The sequence below is a fragment of the Oncorhynchus mykiss genome, chromosome 16, assembly GCF_057628025.1.
Source record: "Oncorhynchus mykiss isolate SJ-2025 chromosome 16, ASM5762802v1, whole genome shotgun sequence".
NCBI lineage: Eukaryota > Metazoa > Chordata > Actinopteri > Salmoniformes > Salmonidae > Oncorhynchus > Oncorhynchus mykiss.
Window position 1 is genome coordinate 18,607,800 of NC_143037.1, and position 19,802 is coordinate 18,627,601.

The following is a 19,802-nucleotide window of genomic DNA, read 5'->3' on the forward strand; positions in this document are numbered from 1 at the left end:
AGTGATTTTGCCAGACAGCATATAGAGCTCTATTGAGAAGATGACTTGGAAAGAAATAATAAAGTCATCAATTGAAACAAATATACACAACAACTGAAATATTTTAGTAAAGTAATGTGAATAAATGATGGTTAATAAGTGAAAAGCAGTTATGGCAAGTCACCTCCATCATGGGACTTTCCTTCATTGTTTTACTCTGTGTTCTTACAGCATTCAACCCACAAAATGTGTATTGCATTTAATGTTGTTTTTTTCTCCGAAAAACATTATTATTTTTCAAACTGAACCGACCTCAAAAAGCTCTAGTCGCTCAGCACTAAATGTAACAAAACATTCCGATAGAAAAACATGTAGAACAGACAGCCATGCTTCTCAGTCATGTAGAATAGATCAGAGAATCGTCTGAGCTGTAGAATTTTTCTATCTGCAATATTTAGTGCTTTGCACCCACCAGAACACAACCCATTGTAATTTGATCATCATGTAACTGAAATTGTGTTATTTCGTCAAAAGAAGAGTTGTGATTGTATATGGAAACAGTGTGGTCATACCTGGCACTCTTGACCGATCCTGGGATAGCAGTGTCCATCTCTGGACAGATCTGCCTGAGCATGTCACAGTACTTCTGGGTCTTAAACTGGGTCGGGCACACAATGGCATTGCATCCAACCTGGACCAAAGCAGGAAACTACATCATTACCACCAATGAACACACTGTTATTACCACCAATGAACATCATCAACATCATTGCCTTTATCCTCATAATAAACTGTTTAACTAGCAATAATCTCTGCACCGTACTTAATAGTGTCACACCCAGTGCAACTTTCATGGAACAAAACATGACGTGGCAACTCAAGTGACCCACCTTCCTCAAAGCAAACTCCAACTCCTGCACCTGATAGGCTGGGTTCACAGACACCTGTCAGAAGACAAAGCAACTACTGAAAACATCCGCTTTAATGTACTTGACTTCACAATTGAGGTTGAAAAACCTCTTTCCCCTGTTAAGATTCCTCCTCCATGCCACCAGTGTCAGCGCTCACCAGTATGATGCCAGCCTTGGCTGAGGCAAACTGGAACAGGACCCACTCATATGTGTTGGGTCCCCACATGCCCAGTCGGTCCCCCCTCTTCAGTCCCAGTGCCAGGAGGCCTGCAGCAGCCTGGTCCACCTGAGCCATAATGGAGCACCGTCAGCACAAAGAGGTAATGGTAATCAATGCATAGCTGGACGCTAGAAAGCGATTCACAGCAGCATTGCTGAAAGAGACAGGGGAATTGAGAGACAGTTGAGTAAAACAGTAGCAAGAGATATGGTAAAACATATCTAAAGGGGTATTTTGTAGTGCACATTTCAACATTGAATTAATCAGAACCGCATAAAAAAAACTGCAGAAATACATTATTGATTACTATTACTATCAATAGAATCTAAACCAAACTGAGTGAGCGACACAGCTGGTTGTTACCCAAACACGTGACAATTCTTTATTGCCGAATTAATGTTTAACTTCAAAAGTCAAGGTTTGGCTATCTGAACTCTATCCACGCTATGCCCAGTCATATCATGGGTAGCTGTATCCACAGCAGGTAAGTACCGTAGAAATCACTTTCTAATCAGATACCAGCTACTGCCTGGTTACCGTAGTCCCAGGACAAATACTGTTAATACGTTTGGTGTCATTGGTCACATTTTGGACTTAGTTTAATGCTTTCATAACCTGGAGATCACACCAGGTTAGACTTTGCCTCCAACCCAGCTCACTGCGTTCTTCCAACCATTGGGGTCTTGTTAAATAGCCACAACTGCTTAAGATAACCCAAACTCAGCAAAAAAAAAAAACGTTCTCTCACTGTCAGCTGCGTTTATTTTCAGCAAACGTAATGTGCAAATATTTTTGTGAACATAAGATTCAACAACTGATACATAAACTAAACAAGTTCCACAGACATGTGACTAACAGAAATGGAATAATGTGTCCCTGAACAAAGGGGGGTAAAAATCAAAAGTAACAGTCAATGCAGCTGGTGGCCACACCAGATACTAAGTACTGCAGTGGATCTCCTCATGGACTGCACCAGATTTGCCCAATCTTGCTGTGAAAATGTTACCCCACTCTTCCACCAAGGCCCCTGCAAGTTCCCGGACATTTCTGGGGGGAATGGCCCTAGCCCTCACCCTCCGATCCAACAGGTCCCAGACATGCTCAATGGGATTGAGATTCGGGCTCTTCGCTGGCCATGGCAGAACACTGGCATTCCTGTCTTGCAGTAAATCATGCACAGAACGAGCAGTATGGCTGGTGGCATTGTCATGCTGGAGGGTCACGTCAGGATGAGCCTGCAGGAAGGGTACCACATGAGGGAGGAGGATGTCTTCTCTGTAACGAACGGCGTGGAGATTGCCTGCAATGACAAGCTCAGTCCGATGATGCGGTGACGCACCGCCCCAGACCATAACGGACCATCCACCTCCAAATCAATCCCGCTCCAGAGTACAGGCCTCGGTCTAACTCTCATTCCTTCGACGATAAACGTGAATCCGACCATCACCCGTGGTGAGACAAAACCGCGACTCATCAGTGAAGAGCACTTTTTGCCAGTCCTGTCTGGTCCAGCAACAGTGGGTTTGTGCCCCTAGGTGACATTGTTGCCGGTGATGTCTGGTGAGGACCTGCCTGCAAGCCCTCAGTCCAGCCTCTCTCAGCCTATTGCGGACAGTCTGAGCACTGATGGAGTGATTGTGCGTTTCTTGTGTAACTCGGGCAGTGGTTGTTGCCATCCTGTACCTGTCCCACAGGTGTGATTTTCAGATGTACTGATCCTGTGCAGGTGTTGTTACACGTGGTCTGCCACTGCGAGGACCATCAGCTGTCCGTCCTGTCTCCCTGTAACGCTGTCTTAGGCGTCTCACAGTACGGACATTGCAATTTATTACCCTAGCCACATCTGCAGTCCTCATGCCATCTTGCAGCATGCCTAAGGCACGTTCATGCAGATGAGCAGGGACCCTGGGAATCTTTCTTTTGGTGTTTTTCCAGAGTCAGTAGAAAGGCCTCTTTTAGTGTCCTAGGTTTTCATAACTGTGACCTTAATTGCCTACCGTCTGTAAGCTGTTAGTGTTTTAACGACTGTTCCACAGGTGCATGTTGATTAACAAGCATGGGAAACAGTGTTTAAACGCTTTACAATGAAGATCTGTTTAGTTATTTGATTTTTACAAATTATCTTTGAAAGACAGGGTCCTGAAAAGGGGACTTTCTTTTTTTGCTGAGTTTATGTCAATGAAGTAACAGATTCCTTTTTTAAATCTACAGAACAAAAGAGCATCATGTGCAACAGTCGATAGTAAACAGTGATGAATTTATCAAATCAACCCCTTCTCTAAATTTGTTTTGGGCTGAATCTCCTCGTATTTGTTTTGGCTCTGTGTGTGATGTCAGCGCTGCATTTGCGAACTCGTGCAATGCTGTTTCCAACTGAACGAGAGGGGAGAGACAGCTGATGTATTGACGTCCAATCAACCTGATGTTTTATTTTGTGCAACCCCTTGTGTAATGGAAAATGATTTGATTCATTATTTCCATGTATTTGATATGTACTAAACATGATCGTAGGTACGGGGAGATGCATTCCCTTTGTGGAATGGAAACGGGAGTTAACCATGTATGTATCAGGTATGAAGATAAGACCCAGATGAAGACACGTCAAATTAACAATGGTTTAATAATGCAGCAGGGGCAGGCAATAAGACAGGTCAAGGCAGGCAGGGTTCTGTAAACCAGAGGTGGGGCAACGGTACCGGATGACAGGCAGGCTCAGGGTAGGCAGAGGTACAGGTCGGCAGGCTAGCTCGGTCAGGACAGGCAAGGGTCAAAACCAGGAGGGGGAGAAAAAGAGAGACTGGGAAAAGCAGGAGCTGATAACAAAAACGCTGGTTGACTTGACAAACTGGCAACAGACAAACAGAACAAAGGTATAAATACACAGGAGATAAATGGGGAAGGTGGGCGACACCTGGGGGGGTGGGGGGTGGAGACAATCACAAAGACAGGTGAAAGATCAGGGTGTGACAGTATGTTTAAGTACCATATTTAAATAAGTAGTTTTTCACTTAGTCTACAATTATCTTTCGGGGGAATGACATTTAAAGTATGCTAATATTTTTTAGGTGGTTTGACACTTTATTCAGACAGTAATTAAATGAGTTAAGGAGACAGGTAAACACTAGAAACAGTTGGAAGGTTGAAAGCAGAGATAACCTGTTCTCAGGTGAAATGTTGTATACGACATGCCGGGGAGTGTTACCACTACACAAAAGCTCTCCACAGGAAATATTAACGGTTGATGGCAGTGCATAGCCAAATCATAGATTGCAGTCTGCTTGTCCATAGACTGCTTTTAAGATGACAAAATGTTTTTATTCTTTTGTAATTTGGGTGAACTGTTTAAAATAGGGATGGAAAAAGACAGACCAGAGTAGGTACATTTGCCATTTAAAAGTCCATATTTATTCGGTACATGAAAAATTTAAGAGAAAAAGTACATTGTGTGTGCACTACATCATCCCCCACGGATCTTTGGAGGCATAGGGTATATGTTGTGTGTGAATGAAGGAGAATGGATGAGTAAGTAGATGTAAAGAGGAGTGTAAATTTGCCTTAGAAGATAAGACAGGGAAAAGATGGGAGGTTGGGATAAACTTGGGCTGGGTGAGAAAGAGGAGGGCAAGGATGGGGGTTGGTGATAAGCTTGGCCAACAAAATTCAATTTATCACATGGAATGTGCACGGGCTCCATAATGTTTTTTTTTATATGATTCTCAAACACTTAGAGATTGTTAGCAGATGTGGTTCTTGCAAGAGTTACACTTAAATAAAGGAGAAATTGAATATTTAAATAGGAATTGGGTTGGAAAGGCCTATTCTGCTACCTACTGTAGCAACAACAAAACTGTAAGCATCCTGATAAATAAGAATACACCATTTTCCCTTATCTCAGCATATTTTCTCATTTTGAATTGTACAGTACCTTGCATGGGGAAAAATATACATTGCTTTTATTGTATATCCCACCAGGGGCACATCTGGTGTTTTCAGATAAATTTCAGCTATATTAGATCAAATCCAGACAGGAACTATTATTTTAGCAGGTGACCTAAATTCTACATTAGATAAGATTGACAGACGTTGTAAAAGGCACATTTAGGGAGCCTCCAAAGATTTACTAGGACACCTGAAGATTACCATTCCTAACAACAAAAGATTATCATTTTTTTTCTCAAAAGCTATTCAAGAATTGAATGTACTCAACAATTTACTAGATTCAAACATTCATGATATAATGAAATCGGATCGTTGTCTGAGGACAGAGAAAAGCCGATCACCAATATAATTTGGGATGCCTTAAGAGAATGATAATATCCTACTTGGCAAAAGTTTAAAAAGATAGAGATTTGTCAATAATGGCTGTTGATGCTGAAAAGGCTTTTGACAATCTTGGATTGCCTTTCTATTCAAAACTTTCCAGCTGAAATAATAAATGTTATACAAACATTATATAAATGTCATAAAGCAAGAATTGACCAAATAATACATTATCTGATTCAATTCCTTTCGAAAAGGGGCAGGGCACAAGACAGGGATGTCCCCTCTCCCCCCTCCTGTTTGCACTGTCAACTGAACCACTTACAGAAAGAATTAGACAGGACCCAAACGTAACAGGTATCATGGTAAACATTAATATAAACTAAACTTATTTGCAGATGATCTCCTGATATACCTGACTAATATTGAAAACTCTATGCCCCCTTTGATAAAAATATTTTAAGACTACTCTAAAATCTCAGGATATACTCTAAAATCTCAGGATATAAAATTAATAGGGTAAAAAAACTACATAAAGGAAATAAGAAAAATAACTCATGATATACAGCAATCCTTTAAGTGGACCAAAAAATATGAAATACTTCATGCTTAATAAGTGACAACAAATATAAATGAGAATGACAGCAAGTCTAACAAAATGTCACATAGGGCATCCAAAAGGCTAGGGCCAGCTCTGACTGCATGTGTAGGTATGGATGATAAGCCATTTTGTGTACTCACGTGTTACTGTATTCCTATTGCAAACAATAACACACTTTGCTTTTTTATACATCTGCCTCCATAGGGTTTCCCTTAAATGGGCGTAGAACATGCTGTTTCAATTAGATGTTACAATTCCTTTTGGAGGGGGCGAGAGGACAAGTGTCTTGGCTCGGTCTGAGAAGTGTGCAAGCCTCAAAATCCTTGATTCCTTAACTCTCTCGCCTTGGATCTCCTCCTTCAATGAGCTTTGAGATAGAGGCAAGGAGTTGAGGAATCAAGGATTTGAAGTCTTGCACACACTACAGAAAGAGCCCTTGTGTACCCCTAATCTGTTTGGCATAGGATTAGTAGAAAATAGGAAGTAGACACCACTCACATCCTGCTGGAGCTGTGAGAAGGTCTTCCTGACCCCGTCCTGTAGGAACACTACAGCCTCCCGGTCTGGAAAGCGTTCAGCTGAAGCCTGGAGGCTCCCACCGACCGTACTGAAGAGTAGAGACTTGGAGGAGGTGCCATGGGCATAGCTGGTGGTAAGTGTGGGGATAGTGGGTGGACTGTCCACATGGACTGCACTAGGTGGGAAAATAGAGAGAGAGCTGAAGTTACAGATCTGAAATGGTCCGGGGTTTAAAAGTCAAACAAACTGGAAATCGTACACAGCCTTTAGATTAAAATGGAATTCAATAAAGGGTGATATTCATAAGAGGATTTTCAGAAAAATTATGGGGGCCATGGAAACAGTTTGAGTAGGACATCATTTGAGATAGTGTCATATGGAGGGTCAAAATGGGGCATACAGTAGGGAAAAGTAGTCCAAGTAAATGAGTTAAATGGTTAAAATGTGAGACAGATGAGGACAGGGAGGGTGAATAGGAGTCTAGGGCAAGGGAGGGGGAGGTGCACATTCAACACAATGAGAGGAGAGGGAGAATAAATTCATTGGTTAGGCTAGACATTTAGGCCGTGTCTACACTTGACAGTTCATGCAGCTCCCACCCAGGCTAGGGGAGACTCCGCAGCTGTTTCCGGAGTGAGATTCAGAGCCGCGTGCCTGACCACTCTGTTCTCAGGACCTCTCCTCACACATAGTCTGTTACTGTGTCAGTTGAGTCTGGCTTCTCACATCCCATTCCATCTGTATGGATGTGCCTAGGCTTAGAGCATGCAATTCAGGCTGTGGATTCCCCCTACAGTGCTACTCTCGGCCCACGCCTACAGTATATGAAGCACGATTGGCTATGATGTCACGTGCTAATGACAAAGCCCTGTTGACAGTCATCTTATCACACAGACAGCTTTGGCTCTCACAGACAAAAATGTCAGCCTCTGTGAAAAAAACTTTTATGGAGCTCCCCATCTCCCCAGGCCAAATTTTGGTCCTAGTGTCCCATGCAGTCTTGCATGGGTCCCTCTGGGTAGGGTAACGCAGGGCAGAGACAATTGCAGTCTAGACCTCAGCTTTCCCCTGCCTCAAAAGGCCGCTTGGGTCCTCCACCAAACCAGCCATGCCGAGATCACTAGACTCCGGGTCAGCAGTGGCGCCCCCACCAGCACAGGCAGCGACATAACAAGCACCGTCCCTCTGCTCCGAAGGGCCCCCTCCGTCATCCTGATGGGTGTGGCAATGGCTTGAGCTTGTGGGAGGAGCTTGTGGAGTCCCTCTGGATACAGTACTACAGGGGTAAAAACTCCAGTTCCGATGCCGTCCACCACCTTTCAGAGGGGTCTGGTCAACTACAACAGCCGACCCCCTGAAAATAGAAGCTCTTCAACTAGAGATTGCATTCTTCTCCATCAGGGAGGCAATCAGACAACTCAAACCATCAGAACAGCACAGTAGGTTCTAAGGAGTGGATTCTAAGCACATTGGGTTCTAAGTTCCTAGTCCTCAAGAGGGATGGTGGCTTTTGCCCCATCCTGGACTTGAGGCCTCTCAACAGGTGCTTGAAAACCCTCCCCTTCAAAGTGCCATCTTCGTCCTGCATCCTACAGGCTATCAGCCCAGGCCAGTGGTCCACCACCGTTGACCTAAAAGATGCCTACTTCCACATATCGATCCACCCGGCTCACAGGAAGTTCCGCGCTTTGCATTCAACGGTATAGCGTGAGTACCAAGTGTTACCTTTCAGCCTCTTCCTGGCACCAAGAACATTCACAAAATGCATGGATGCCGCTCTAGCACCCTTAACATCACAAGCGATTTTAGTACTAAATGACCTAGACGATTGGCTAATCTAAACTCAGTCATGAGAACAGGCAGCAGCATATACGACAGCTCTCGTGAAGCACATCTCAGAGCTAGGCCTCCGGTTGAACATGCAAAAAAGCAACCTGGTCCACACACGAACTGTGATATTCGTGGGCATGCGGATCGACTCGTCTCTAATGGAGGGCTCATCTCACCAAAGAGCGAGTCCAGAAAATTGTAGATCACCTCAATCCTTTTGTCCAAGACCAGAAGGTACCTGTTCTTCAGTGTAAAAGACTGATGGGGAGTGGCGACTACATCCCTGAATAGTGAGTCGCATGTTGTTATTCTTTAGGGAAGCGGAGGTGGATCTGTTTGGCTCAGAAGTACACACAGTGTCCCCCCTGTTTATCAATATTCAAACCCCCCCGGGCCATGTGGCCTAGATGCCCTGGCCCACGAGTGGCCGAGGAAGAAACTATACACCTTCCCCCCCAATCCCAATGATTCCAACGACTCTGAACAGAATCGGGAAACCAGGTCCTTCTGATTGCCCCCAGATGGCTGAGACCCCACTGATTAAGGTCAATACTGTCACTCCTAGCGGGGACAGCATGGGAACTACCTCGGAGGCCGGACCTATTGTCACAGGCGAAGGACACATTGTGGCATCCAATTCCCTGCAGCCTGAAGCTGTGGGCCTAGCCACTGAACAGCGAAATAGGTCTGATTTAGATCTTGAGCCCTCTTGTTGTTAACATCTTACAGAAGGCCAGGGCCCCGTCCACCACGTTAACCAATGACACGACGTGGTGTGTGTTCTGCCAGTGGTGTGGGGAGCCGGGTGTTGGTCCAGAATCTTGGAACATAAACTGTGCTCCAGTAATAGAGGTCTTTGTTCAATGCTGGCAGGGCAGCATCCACACTTAAGGTACTGTATACGCTGCAGCCATTTCAGCAAGTCATGATGAAGAGCAGGATAGTCCACTTGGCAGCCATCCGCTCATGCCAAGGTTTCTTAAGGGAGTCTGTCGATTACGCCCAGCAAGAACCCCATCGGTTCACAAATGGGATTTGGATCTGGTTCTTGGAGTAATATCCAGACCTCCCTTTGAACTGTTAGATGTTACAGACTTGAACACCTCTCTTTAAAGACTGCGTTTCTGGTGGAAATCGCCTCGACCAAGAGGGTTGGCAGGCTCCATGCTTTATCGGTTAGTGATGAGCGTTATCGTCTAGGCCCAGGTAAGGCGATCGTTACTCTGCGGCCTAATCCTGCTTTCCTACCAAAGGTAGGCCATACCCCCTGGGGCTCATGATTTTGATGTACGCGCTCCGTGTCCTGTGAGATCCCTAAACGCGTACGTGGAGTGGACTCATCATCTGATCATCTGTTTGTGTGCTTTTGAGAGTACAGGGTAAGCCACTCTGAAAACAGTTGGTACTTGGATTGTAGACACTATCCTGCAAGCATATAGCCAAGCTGGCCACCCAGTGCCATCCTCTGTGGTAGCACATTCCACCAGGGGAGTTGCCACCTCCTGGACGCTGCTTAAGGGAGTCCCCCTCTCTGACATATGTGAAGCTGCCAGCTAGGCGTCGCCCAGTACCTTTGCAAGGTTTTATCGGGTGAATGTGGCTGACCCGCACGGTATGAGTTCAGCTGTGCTTGGTGCTACCCTTCCCTCCAAACAGTAACCTGCGGTTGAGCCAGGTACTGCCTCGAACACATATGGTGATGTGTTGCTCTAGGCTGTGCCCTAGAGGAACCGACTTACTCTCGTAGTCATCCTATTGAGTGACTAGCATAGTCCCTTAAGCAAAATAGAAAGGTTACTCACGTAACCACGGTTCTATGAGCTAGGGACCATGCTAGTCCAGATGTCAGTTCGTTCCCTTGTAACCTCGGGAAGAGTCTCAAGGAACTGACACTACATGCCCAGGAATTTATTTGGTGGGGGCGGGTGGGGGTATGCACATCACACCCATGGTATGGAATAACTCTGATATTAACATCTTAACTCATCCTGTCCGCCAGGGGTACGGCTCTCCCATTGAGTGACTAGTTGGGTTTGGGGTTAGCTAACATGTTAAGTAGTTGCAAAGTAGCAAGAAGTTGCAAAGTTTCTAATTAGTAAAAATTATAAAGTTGTCAGTGATGACATTCGAACATGCAACCTTGCTAGATGTTTGCGTAGTAAGTAGTTGCAAAGATAATAAAGTTGTCCATGATGAGATTCGAACATTCAACCTTTGGGTTGCTAGATGTTCGCATTATACAACCACCCTGCTTTTATTTCTGCCCTACTGTATGTACAACTTCTGTCTTATGTTACCATACAAAACTAATTTGGAGTATCCCAGATTTACATTTACTATGGTCGTCTCTACACTTGATACTTACATGCGCCTTCTGCTATCAGAATATGAAGATCGCATTGAAAAGACGATTCTAGACGCACAAAAGTCGCTTTGTGGTCCGATTGTGTTCAGATCTGGCTGACCACTTCAGGTGGTGGTCAGGGATGCATTGTGTGCGGATTTCTCCTCAGTCTGGACGCAATCAGGCTACGGAAAGTGCACACAGTGGGCAACGTTTTTATTATAATATTGGAGGAAATACGTTCCTAGCATGAGGGCCGTGTTTGCTGGCCTCAAATGCTAGCCAGCAAGCTAATATTTCGAAAAATGTATTATTTTTGTATCATTTAGCAGACGCTCTTATCCAGAGCGACTTAAAGTAGCGAGTGCATAGATTTTTTCATACTGGACGCCGTGGGAATCGAACCCACAACCCTGGCGTTGCAAGCAACATGCTCAACCAACTGAGCAACCGTTTTGCAATCTATTTAGCATTGCTTGCTAGCTACAGTAGTTAGCTACTGCCATCAGATGTGTGATTATCATATTTTGCCTGTTCCACTGCCTGTAGAATGCATACTGGCATTTGAATATACTGTGGGAAAAGGTAATCCAGACACTGTAGACACATTTAAATGTAGGTGTAGATGCATGACGTGTTCGGAATTCCATGATCAGAATACTAGTAGGCCGTCACTGTAAATAAGAATTTGTTCTTCTTTGGGAACGGGGGCAGTATTGAGTAGCTTGGATGAATAAGGTGCCCAGAGTAAACTGTCTGCTACTCAGGCCCAAAAGCTAGACTATGCAAATAAGTAGTAGATTTGGATAGAAAACACTCTGAAGTTTCGAAAACTGTTTGAATGATGTCTGTGAGTATAACACAACTCATGTGGCAGGCAAGAACCTGAGAAAAGATCCAACCACAAAATGGGAAATCTGAGGTTTGTAGGTTTTCAAGTATTTGCCTATCCAATATACAGTGTCTATGGGGTCATATTGCACTTCCTAAGGATTCCACTAGATGTCAACGGTCTTCAGAACCTTGTTTCAGGCTTCTACTGTGAAGGGTGAGAGAATAAGAGCTGTTTGACTAAGAGGTCTGGCAGAATGCCATGAGCTCAGTCAGGCGCACGCGGCCGTGAAAGCTAGCTGCATTCCTTTACATTTCTAAAGACAAAGGAATTGTCCAGTTGAAACATTATTGAAGATTTATGTTAAAAACATCCTAAAGATTGATTCTATACATCGTTTGACACAAACTGTAATATAACTTTTTTGACTTTTCGTCTGAACTAATTGCTTACGCACTGTGCATTTGGATTACTGGGCTAAATGCTTGAACAAAAAGGAGGTATTTGGACATAAATTGACTTTATCGAACAAAACAAACATTTATTGTGGAACTGGGATTCCTGGGAGTGCATTCCGATGAAGATCAAAGGTAAGTGAATATTTATAACGCTATTTCTGAGTTTTGTGACACATCTCCTTCTCCGAAAATGGCTGTATGTTTTTCTGTGACTTGGCGCTGACCTAACATAATCGCAAGGTGTGCTTTCGCCGTAAAGACTTTTTGAAATCAGACACTGTGGCTGGATTAACGAGAAGTTTATCTTTAAAAAATGGTGTATAATACTTGTATGTTTGAGGAATTTTAATTATGAGATTTCTGTTGTTTTGAATTTGGCGCCCTGCAATTTCACTGGCTGTTGGTTAGGTGGGACGCTAGCGTTCCACATTTCCAAGAGAAGTTTTAACTGACTTGCCTCGTTAAATAAAAAAATATATAAAAATTATTATAATAAAATATTAAAGCTGCATGAACTGTCAAGTCTAGACACGGCCTGTGTTATTTCTAGCCTATGAGACCAGGCTGCCCAGGAGAAATCCGCACACAATGCTTGACTGATCACATCCTCAGCCAGATCTGAACACATTCTGACCACAACGCGACTTTTGTCCATCTAGACCTGCCTCTACAACGCGATCTTCGTATTCTTGTAGAAGTCGCATCCAAGTGTCGACACAGCTTACAGTACATTCAGAAAATTCAGACCCCTTCCCCTTCTCCACATTTTGGTACGTTACAGCCTTACTGTAAAATGTATTAAATAAAAAATGGAATCAATCTACACACAATACCCCATAATGACCAAGCAAAAATTATTTTTTTTGCAAATTTATTACAAATAATAAAACAGAACGTAAGTATACAGACCATTTGCTATGAGACTCGAAATTGAGCTCAGGTGCATCTTGTTTCCATTGATCATCCTTGAGATGTTTCTACAACTTGATTGGAATCCACCAGTGGTATATTCAATTGATTGGACATGACTTAGAAAGGCACACCTGTCCATAGTCCCACATGTGACAGTTCATGGCAGCGCAAAAACCAAGTCATGAGGTCGAAAGAATTGTTCGTAGAGCTCCGAGTCAGGATTGTGTCGAGGCACAGATCTGGGGAAGGGTACCAAAACATTTCTGCAGCATTGAAGGTCCCCAAGAACACAGTGACCTCCATAAATCTTAAATGGAAGAAGTTTGGAGCCACCAAGACTCTTCCTAGAGCTGGTCGCCTGGCCAAATTGAGCAATCGGGGGAGAAGGGCCTTGGTCAGGAAGGTGACCAAGAACCCAATGGTCACTCTGACAGAGCTCCAGAGTTCCTCTGTGGAGATGGGAGAACCTTCCAGAAGGGCAAACATCTCTGCAGCACTCCACCAATAAGGCCTTTATGATAGAGTGGCCAGATGGAAGCCACTCCTCAGTAAAAGGTGCATGATAGCCTGCTTGGAGTTTGCTAAAAGGCACCTAAAGGACTCTCAGACCATGAGAAACAAGATTCTCTGGTCTGATGAAACAAAGATTGAACTCTTTGGCCTGAATGCCAAGCGTCATGTCTGGAGGAAACCTGGCACCATCCCTATGGTGAAGCATGGTGGTGTCGGCATCAGGTTGTGGGGATGTTTTTCAGCAGCAGGGACTAGGAGACTAGTCAGGATCAGTGACGATTTTAGCATGTACATTTTGGTGGGGCAAACTCCCCTAAAAATATATTTCAGATGCATGCCAGCAAAGCCACTACACAAAAGATTAATTGCACTATAACGGCGACAAGCGGTGTCCACAAGCTATTCCAACAGCAGAACTTTCTTTCCAGCACAATGGAGTGAATCCTTACCACCATTACATATGGCTATCAGTGGAGCCTTGTCAGGCAGGGAAACAATTAATCATGTTTTTTTATAAACATAGCTGATATGGCTGACCATATCTCCCTGGCATATTACATAATTTATGCAGCAGCATATAACACCTTTTTGGACTCACCTTGTTGTGCGTCGCGATCCATCGTTGGCAAATTTTGTCATCAAAGAAAGATTTTACAATTCCGAGTTGGATGACCATTCAAAACGTATTTTCCCAGTCTGACTTCCCAGTTGCAATGCTTGCGGTTAGCCACTGTCACGGATTCTTTCCATACATCTAAATTGTTGAATTTGCGATTTCCAACTTGTTGTGTAATGTTTATGTCCACTGAGCACCGATACGTTTTATCTATAACTTATCTTCATTATTTATCTTCAACTGACAAGGATTAAAAAGGATTCTCCAGTAGATTGTCGACTTGACGTATGATGACTGCCAGCTAAGATGTTGACATGATCAGTCCAATCAAATCTACTGTTGATATGTTATTTGATATAATTTTATCTGTGGCCAATGACCTTAAGCCTTATTGGAAGGGCACTTCTAATCCAAGTCTATGGTAGGGCCCAAAGGGCTCACATTCTTGATGTCTACCCTTACTAAAGGGCACATTATTGACTTGACAGAACACTGAGCCAATCACGGTGCAATGATCCTAGTTTTCTTTATGCAAAAAAATGTGGGGCTCTAAACAGGTGGGGGGCTCTGCCTCACCTGCCCTGAATGATGGGTCGCCACTGGTCAGGACTGAGGGAAAGATGAATGGAGCAAAGTACAGAGAGATCCTTGATGAAAACCTGCTCCAGAGTGCTCAGGACCTCAGACAGTGTTGAAGGTTCCCCTTCCAACAGGACAACAACCCTAAGCTCACTGCCAAGACAACACAGGAGTGGCTTTTGGATAAGTCTCAATGTCCTTGAGTGGCCGAGACAGAGCCCAGACTTGAACCCGATTAAACATCTCTGGAGAGACCTGAAAATAGCTGTGCAGCGACACTCCCTATCCAACCTGACAGAGTTTGAGATGATCTGCAGATTAGAATGGGATAAACTCCCCAAATTTAGGTGTGCCAAGCTTGTAGCATCATAACCAAGAATATTTGAGTCTGTAATCGCTGCCAAAGGTGCGAGTAAATAAGGGTCTGAATACTAATGTAAATGTGATATTTGCGTTTTTTATTTTTAATACATTTGCAAAAAAATCTAAAAACGTGTTTTCGCTTTGTCATTAGGGGTATTGTGTGTAAATTGATATAGGGAAAAAACTATTTAATCACTTTTAGAAGAAGGCTGTAACGTAACAAAATGTAGAAAAAGTCCAGGGTTCTGAATGCTTTCCGAATGAGGTAGCACCCTCAGCTGAAACATGATACTTTCATTTTGAGATCTGCTTAAAATATTATTTCTGAGCTAGCCTGAGGAAATGCCCCACCATATCCAATAGCAGCCAAGGTTAATCTACACCCTATTCTTGAATAACCATTTAAAATGAAAGAGCAAAGAGAAAATATTGGAAGTTAGGAGATACACACGTAACAAGTCGACAATAATTAATTATCTGTGATTGTAAGCCTGTGTGGTCTATTGCACAGTCACTCGATTTGGGGTTGGGGGGATTCTTGAAACTTCTGCAGCTCAAATACCTTTGGTGTCTCCAGAGAATAAATCAAATGCATTATTCAGTTTTTATACACTCACTGGGTCAAATTTGGTAAAGTGACATCAATATTTTTGCGCAGTTGCATATAGGGGTTGTTTTCCCCAAACAACTGGAACACTGAATGATAACATTTATTGTAACAAGTAGTGACAATCTATTTTGAGTTTATTTCCCACGATGTTACCAATTTTCGCATAGGCCTATAACAATAATACTGATCACGAGTCACGGATGAACATGTTCCCTGCATTGTTACTCACTCACCAACTGCCTTGTGAAGGAAAAGTTGTCCTTGGTTTTTGCAAAAGTTTTACTGGCTTTGAAAAAAATACATTCGACCGAAGAGGCTGAGAGCCAAATGCAATCCTCGAAAACATTATCTAAGAAATCCTTTAAAAAACCTGTTTATACAATATTAAAAACCAAACGATAGACTGCAGTTAAAGCTGACCCTGGTGATGCGCCATCGAGTTAAGAAAATTCCTTCAGTAGTTGTATAACAAGTCCCATTGCACCAATCTACCCTAAAAGAGGTAGAAAATGCATGTTGTTTGACACTGATTGGTCGGTTTGGAATGCCTTCCAGCCATAGATAATATCGCTTTAAAATAACAGTATAATAAACCCGTATGTTGAGATGACAGATTTTGTTACATAAATTACAGCAGATGAACTTTGTTCCCAGGTTGTGCGTTAGGCTTCATTGACCTGCAGGGGACACAAATGTACATGGTGTAACCAGTTTCTATTCTTTGTTTTCTTTGGTGTAGCAAGCAAACATTTTGGGCTTGAAAACACCCATACAAATGTTTTTTCAGTTAACACGTTTGATCCGTGTTAACTGAATCAATCACTATCCGAATTTAAACAACTACGACGGATAATCATTTCGACTGCATGAATGACTGTTTCTTATGTCATCCACAATACTTAATTACTTAGAGGAGGGACTGCAACAGGATGTATGCTAGCGGTGTTCTTTTATTTGTAATTATCTTTTTATTATAATGTTATTTTCTTTTAACAGGGGTTACATAGACAACCAAAAAAACGGCACCACACAGACTAAGTACAATAAAAGGAATAAGGATACAAGCAAAAATCTAGTCTGTATCACATCCGGCCGTGATTGGGAGTTCCATTTGGCAGCGCATAATTGCCCCAGCGTTGTCCGGGTTTGCCCGGGGTAGGTCGTCATTGTAAATAAGATGAACTGACTTGCCTAGTTAAAAATAATAATATTAACATTATACAAAAAGGCAGTCATAAAATTGAGTGTTTTGGAATAACAGAAGCTTGAGAAAGCTGCATTCACGCAGATGGTACTTCAAGTATGGAACATAATAATAAATCAAATAATTTGACTGCAAAATGAGCGCAAGAAGCTCAAACAGATATAATAAAACTTAATCATTTCAAACCTTGATTACATTTGGGAACATTGTCCTGCGTAGGGTGCCGTCTTTCGGGTTGGTACGTTAAAACGGGTGTCCTGACTCTCTGTGGTCATTCAAAATCCCATGCCGTTTATTGTAAGATTAGGGGTGTTCACCCCGGTGTCATGGCTAAATTCCCAACCTGGCCACATTCTATCATGGCCACCTATTCATCCCCCTCATTCCTAAATGCCATATATCACTCCTCACCTCTCCACCCGATAGCTGATGTGTGGTGAGAGTTCTGGCACAACAATTGTCGCTGTGCATCAACAAGGTGGGTGCTACACATTGATGGTGGATGAGGTGAGTATGTAAAGTGCTATATTTATTTAACATTAATTTAACTAGGCAACTCAGTTAAAAATAAATTATTATTTACAGACGACACTGGGCCAATTGTGCACCGCCCTATGTGACTCCCAATCACGGACGGTTGTGATACAGCCTGGAATCGAACCAGAGTCTGTAGTGACACCTCTAGCACTGAGATGCAGTGCCTTAGACTGCTGCAATCACTCGGGAGCCGTAAACCCAATCAATTATTATTATTTGTATACGAGCATTCGGAAAGTATTCAGACCCCTTGACTTCTCCCACATTTTGTTACGTTACAGCCTTATTCTAAAATGTATTAAATTGTTTGTTTTTTCCTCAATCTCCCATCAACATTTCTAGTAAGAACTCTATCCTGCTGCTTTGCTTTTGCTCTGATGTGATCACCCCATACATTTGTAAGAATAAAGTTACAAATGAAAGTAGTGCTATTGTTTGGATAACTTTTCTGCCCTGATTTACTTGGTATACTCATGTATACTCCCAACAGTGGAGGCTGGTGGGAGGCGCTATAGGAGGAGGGGCTCATTGTTCTGCCTTTCTAGGGAGTTCTTCCTAGCCACCGTGCTTCTACATCTGCATTGCTTGCTGTTTGAGGTTTTAGGCTGGGTTTCTGTATAGCACTTTGTGACATCGGCTGATGTAAAAAGGGCTTTATAAATAAATGTGAATGATTGTAATGGCTGGAATGGAATGTATGGAATGGTATCAAACATGGAAACCACATGTTTGACTTCCTACCATTTATTCCATTTCAGCCATTACAATAAGCCCGTCCTCCTATAGCTCCTCCCACCAGACTCCGCTGACTCCCAACACATATCAATTAATTCAATCGGACAGCTGGCAAAGATGGTCAATGATTCATCAATTTACAGAACTCAATGCATTTACTAACAACTAAATGTTTTTGTTGTAAAATTTAAACAACATAAATAAATATAAACAAACATTTAACATATTAACAAAACAAACAAGTTCAAGTCAAACAACATCACATCAAGAAAAAATACAGTCAGGTCAAACATTTTTGCAGTGCAGCCAACCAGCCAGCCAGCCACCACTTTCAATTCCTGTGTCATTGCAGGGTTACAGCAAATTATTTGACAGCTATTATTTCAAAATAATATTTATATTGATGCCATAAGTCAATGGTGCCACCTGTCAATGATTTTAGAAGGCGAGGGATAATGATGATTTAATTGGTTTCCCAGTCCAGATCCGACTACGCTTGCATGTCTGACTACCTCGTGACTACCTACGGAGGTTGTCAGGCAGATCACAGTCAGACCACAATGCATCTTTTAATCATCTACACCTACCTGTCTGGAAATGTAGCTACAATCAGAATGTGGACTAGATCAGGACAATGGATACATGTTAGAGCCAGGTATAAACAGGGCTTTTGTCGCCTTGGTGACCTGGACAACCTTGACCTTCTACCCCACCAAAACAAACTTCTCTGGAAATATTTTGCTCTGGAGAAGAAATGCATCTTTCGAAACTAAAATAACAACTCCATACAGAATTGGCACAAACTGATCGTTGAATATGTAGACATTGAACAAATCACAATGTCAACAACCCATCAAACAGCTGCATTCATTAAAGTCTGAAATACATTAATAGCCCATCTGATCAATTCAACCCCTTCACGTACTCTCTCTCTCTCTCTCTCTCTCTCTCTCTCTCTCTGTGTCTCCCTGTCTCAGAAGTTGACCTATTTGCTAGTCTGTCCTAGGCACCTTGTTGTTAATTGTTAATGTCTTAAGTGAAATGTAGGTCTTGGTTCTGTAAACTGTCTAAAATGTTTTACACATTGGTGTTAGTGTATGGAGGTCAGTGGTGGTCGGTGACGTTTAAGATGAGGGAGGGCGATTATTGCTTTTAGGAGCATGGCCTTAATTGTGTTACAGCACATTGGATGACTATCATTCATATTCCATTCACCCAGCTCAATGTAACGTCAATGGGTTTAGGCTACTACATGATACTCTACTTTTCCCTATACCCATCATGAGGTTGCTACATCCTAGGCTATGAATTAAAGTTTACAACGTAGGTGCACAGGTCGAGAGAAACATTTGAGTAATCAAGGTGGCAGACATTCAATACCGCCTTGCACACTCTTGCCTGCATCTAGATTATCTAGGGTGTAATCATTAGTCCAACAGTTGCATATGAGAGTTTCTATTGGACAAATTCAGGTACGTTTATCCCCATTTCATTCTGTTTGCTTCCGTTTAAGAAACGTTTTGAACAGAATCGGCTAAATTAATACACCCCTGATTTCATGCAAACACATTTCACTGTCATAGCAGCCACATACAAAAAGCATGATCATTGTATCGTTATATAATTCCTTCTCGTATCTAAGCACTCTCCTCTTCTCACCTTTTCCCTTCGCTTGTGGACCTTCACTTGTGCATCAGCTGTGACTAGGTGAAAAAACCTTTCCAAGCCAAACCTTCATATCATAACCGCTAACCGCTACACACAGCCTACATTGTTGTC

General features: G+C 42.8%; 1 protein-coding gene across 3 annotated transcripts in view; it reads right to left on the reverse strand.

Moving 5' to 3' along the window:
* acsf2 (acyl-CoA synthetase family member 2) overlaps nt 1-16,601 on the reverse strand; it is a 33,598-nt gene extending 16,997 nt beyond the window's left edge. Inside the window, exons 1-5 of one of the 3 annotated variants that reach the window (XM_021565037.3) lie at nt 15,781-16,601; nt 6,470-6,665; nt 1,048-1,176; nt 870-923; nt 552-670 (exon numbers count right to left, since the gene is read on the reverse strand). In XM_021565037.3, coding sequence (XP_021420712.3) covers nt 552-670; nt 870-923; nt 1,048-1,176; nt 6,470-6,665; nt 15,781-15,893 — 611 coding nt within the window. In that variant the 5' untranslated portion in view covers nt 15,894-16,601. Of the gene's footprint in view, nt 1-551; nt 671-869; nt 924-1,047; nt 1,265-6,469; nt 6,666-15,780 lie in introns of all 3 variants that reach the window. The other 2 variants (XM_090202133.1, XM_021565038.3) reach the window with 2 other exon arrangements.
* Nucleotides 16,602-19,802: the final 3,201 nt, after the last annotated feature.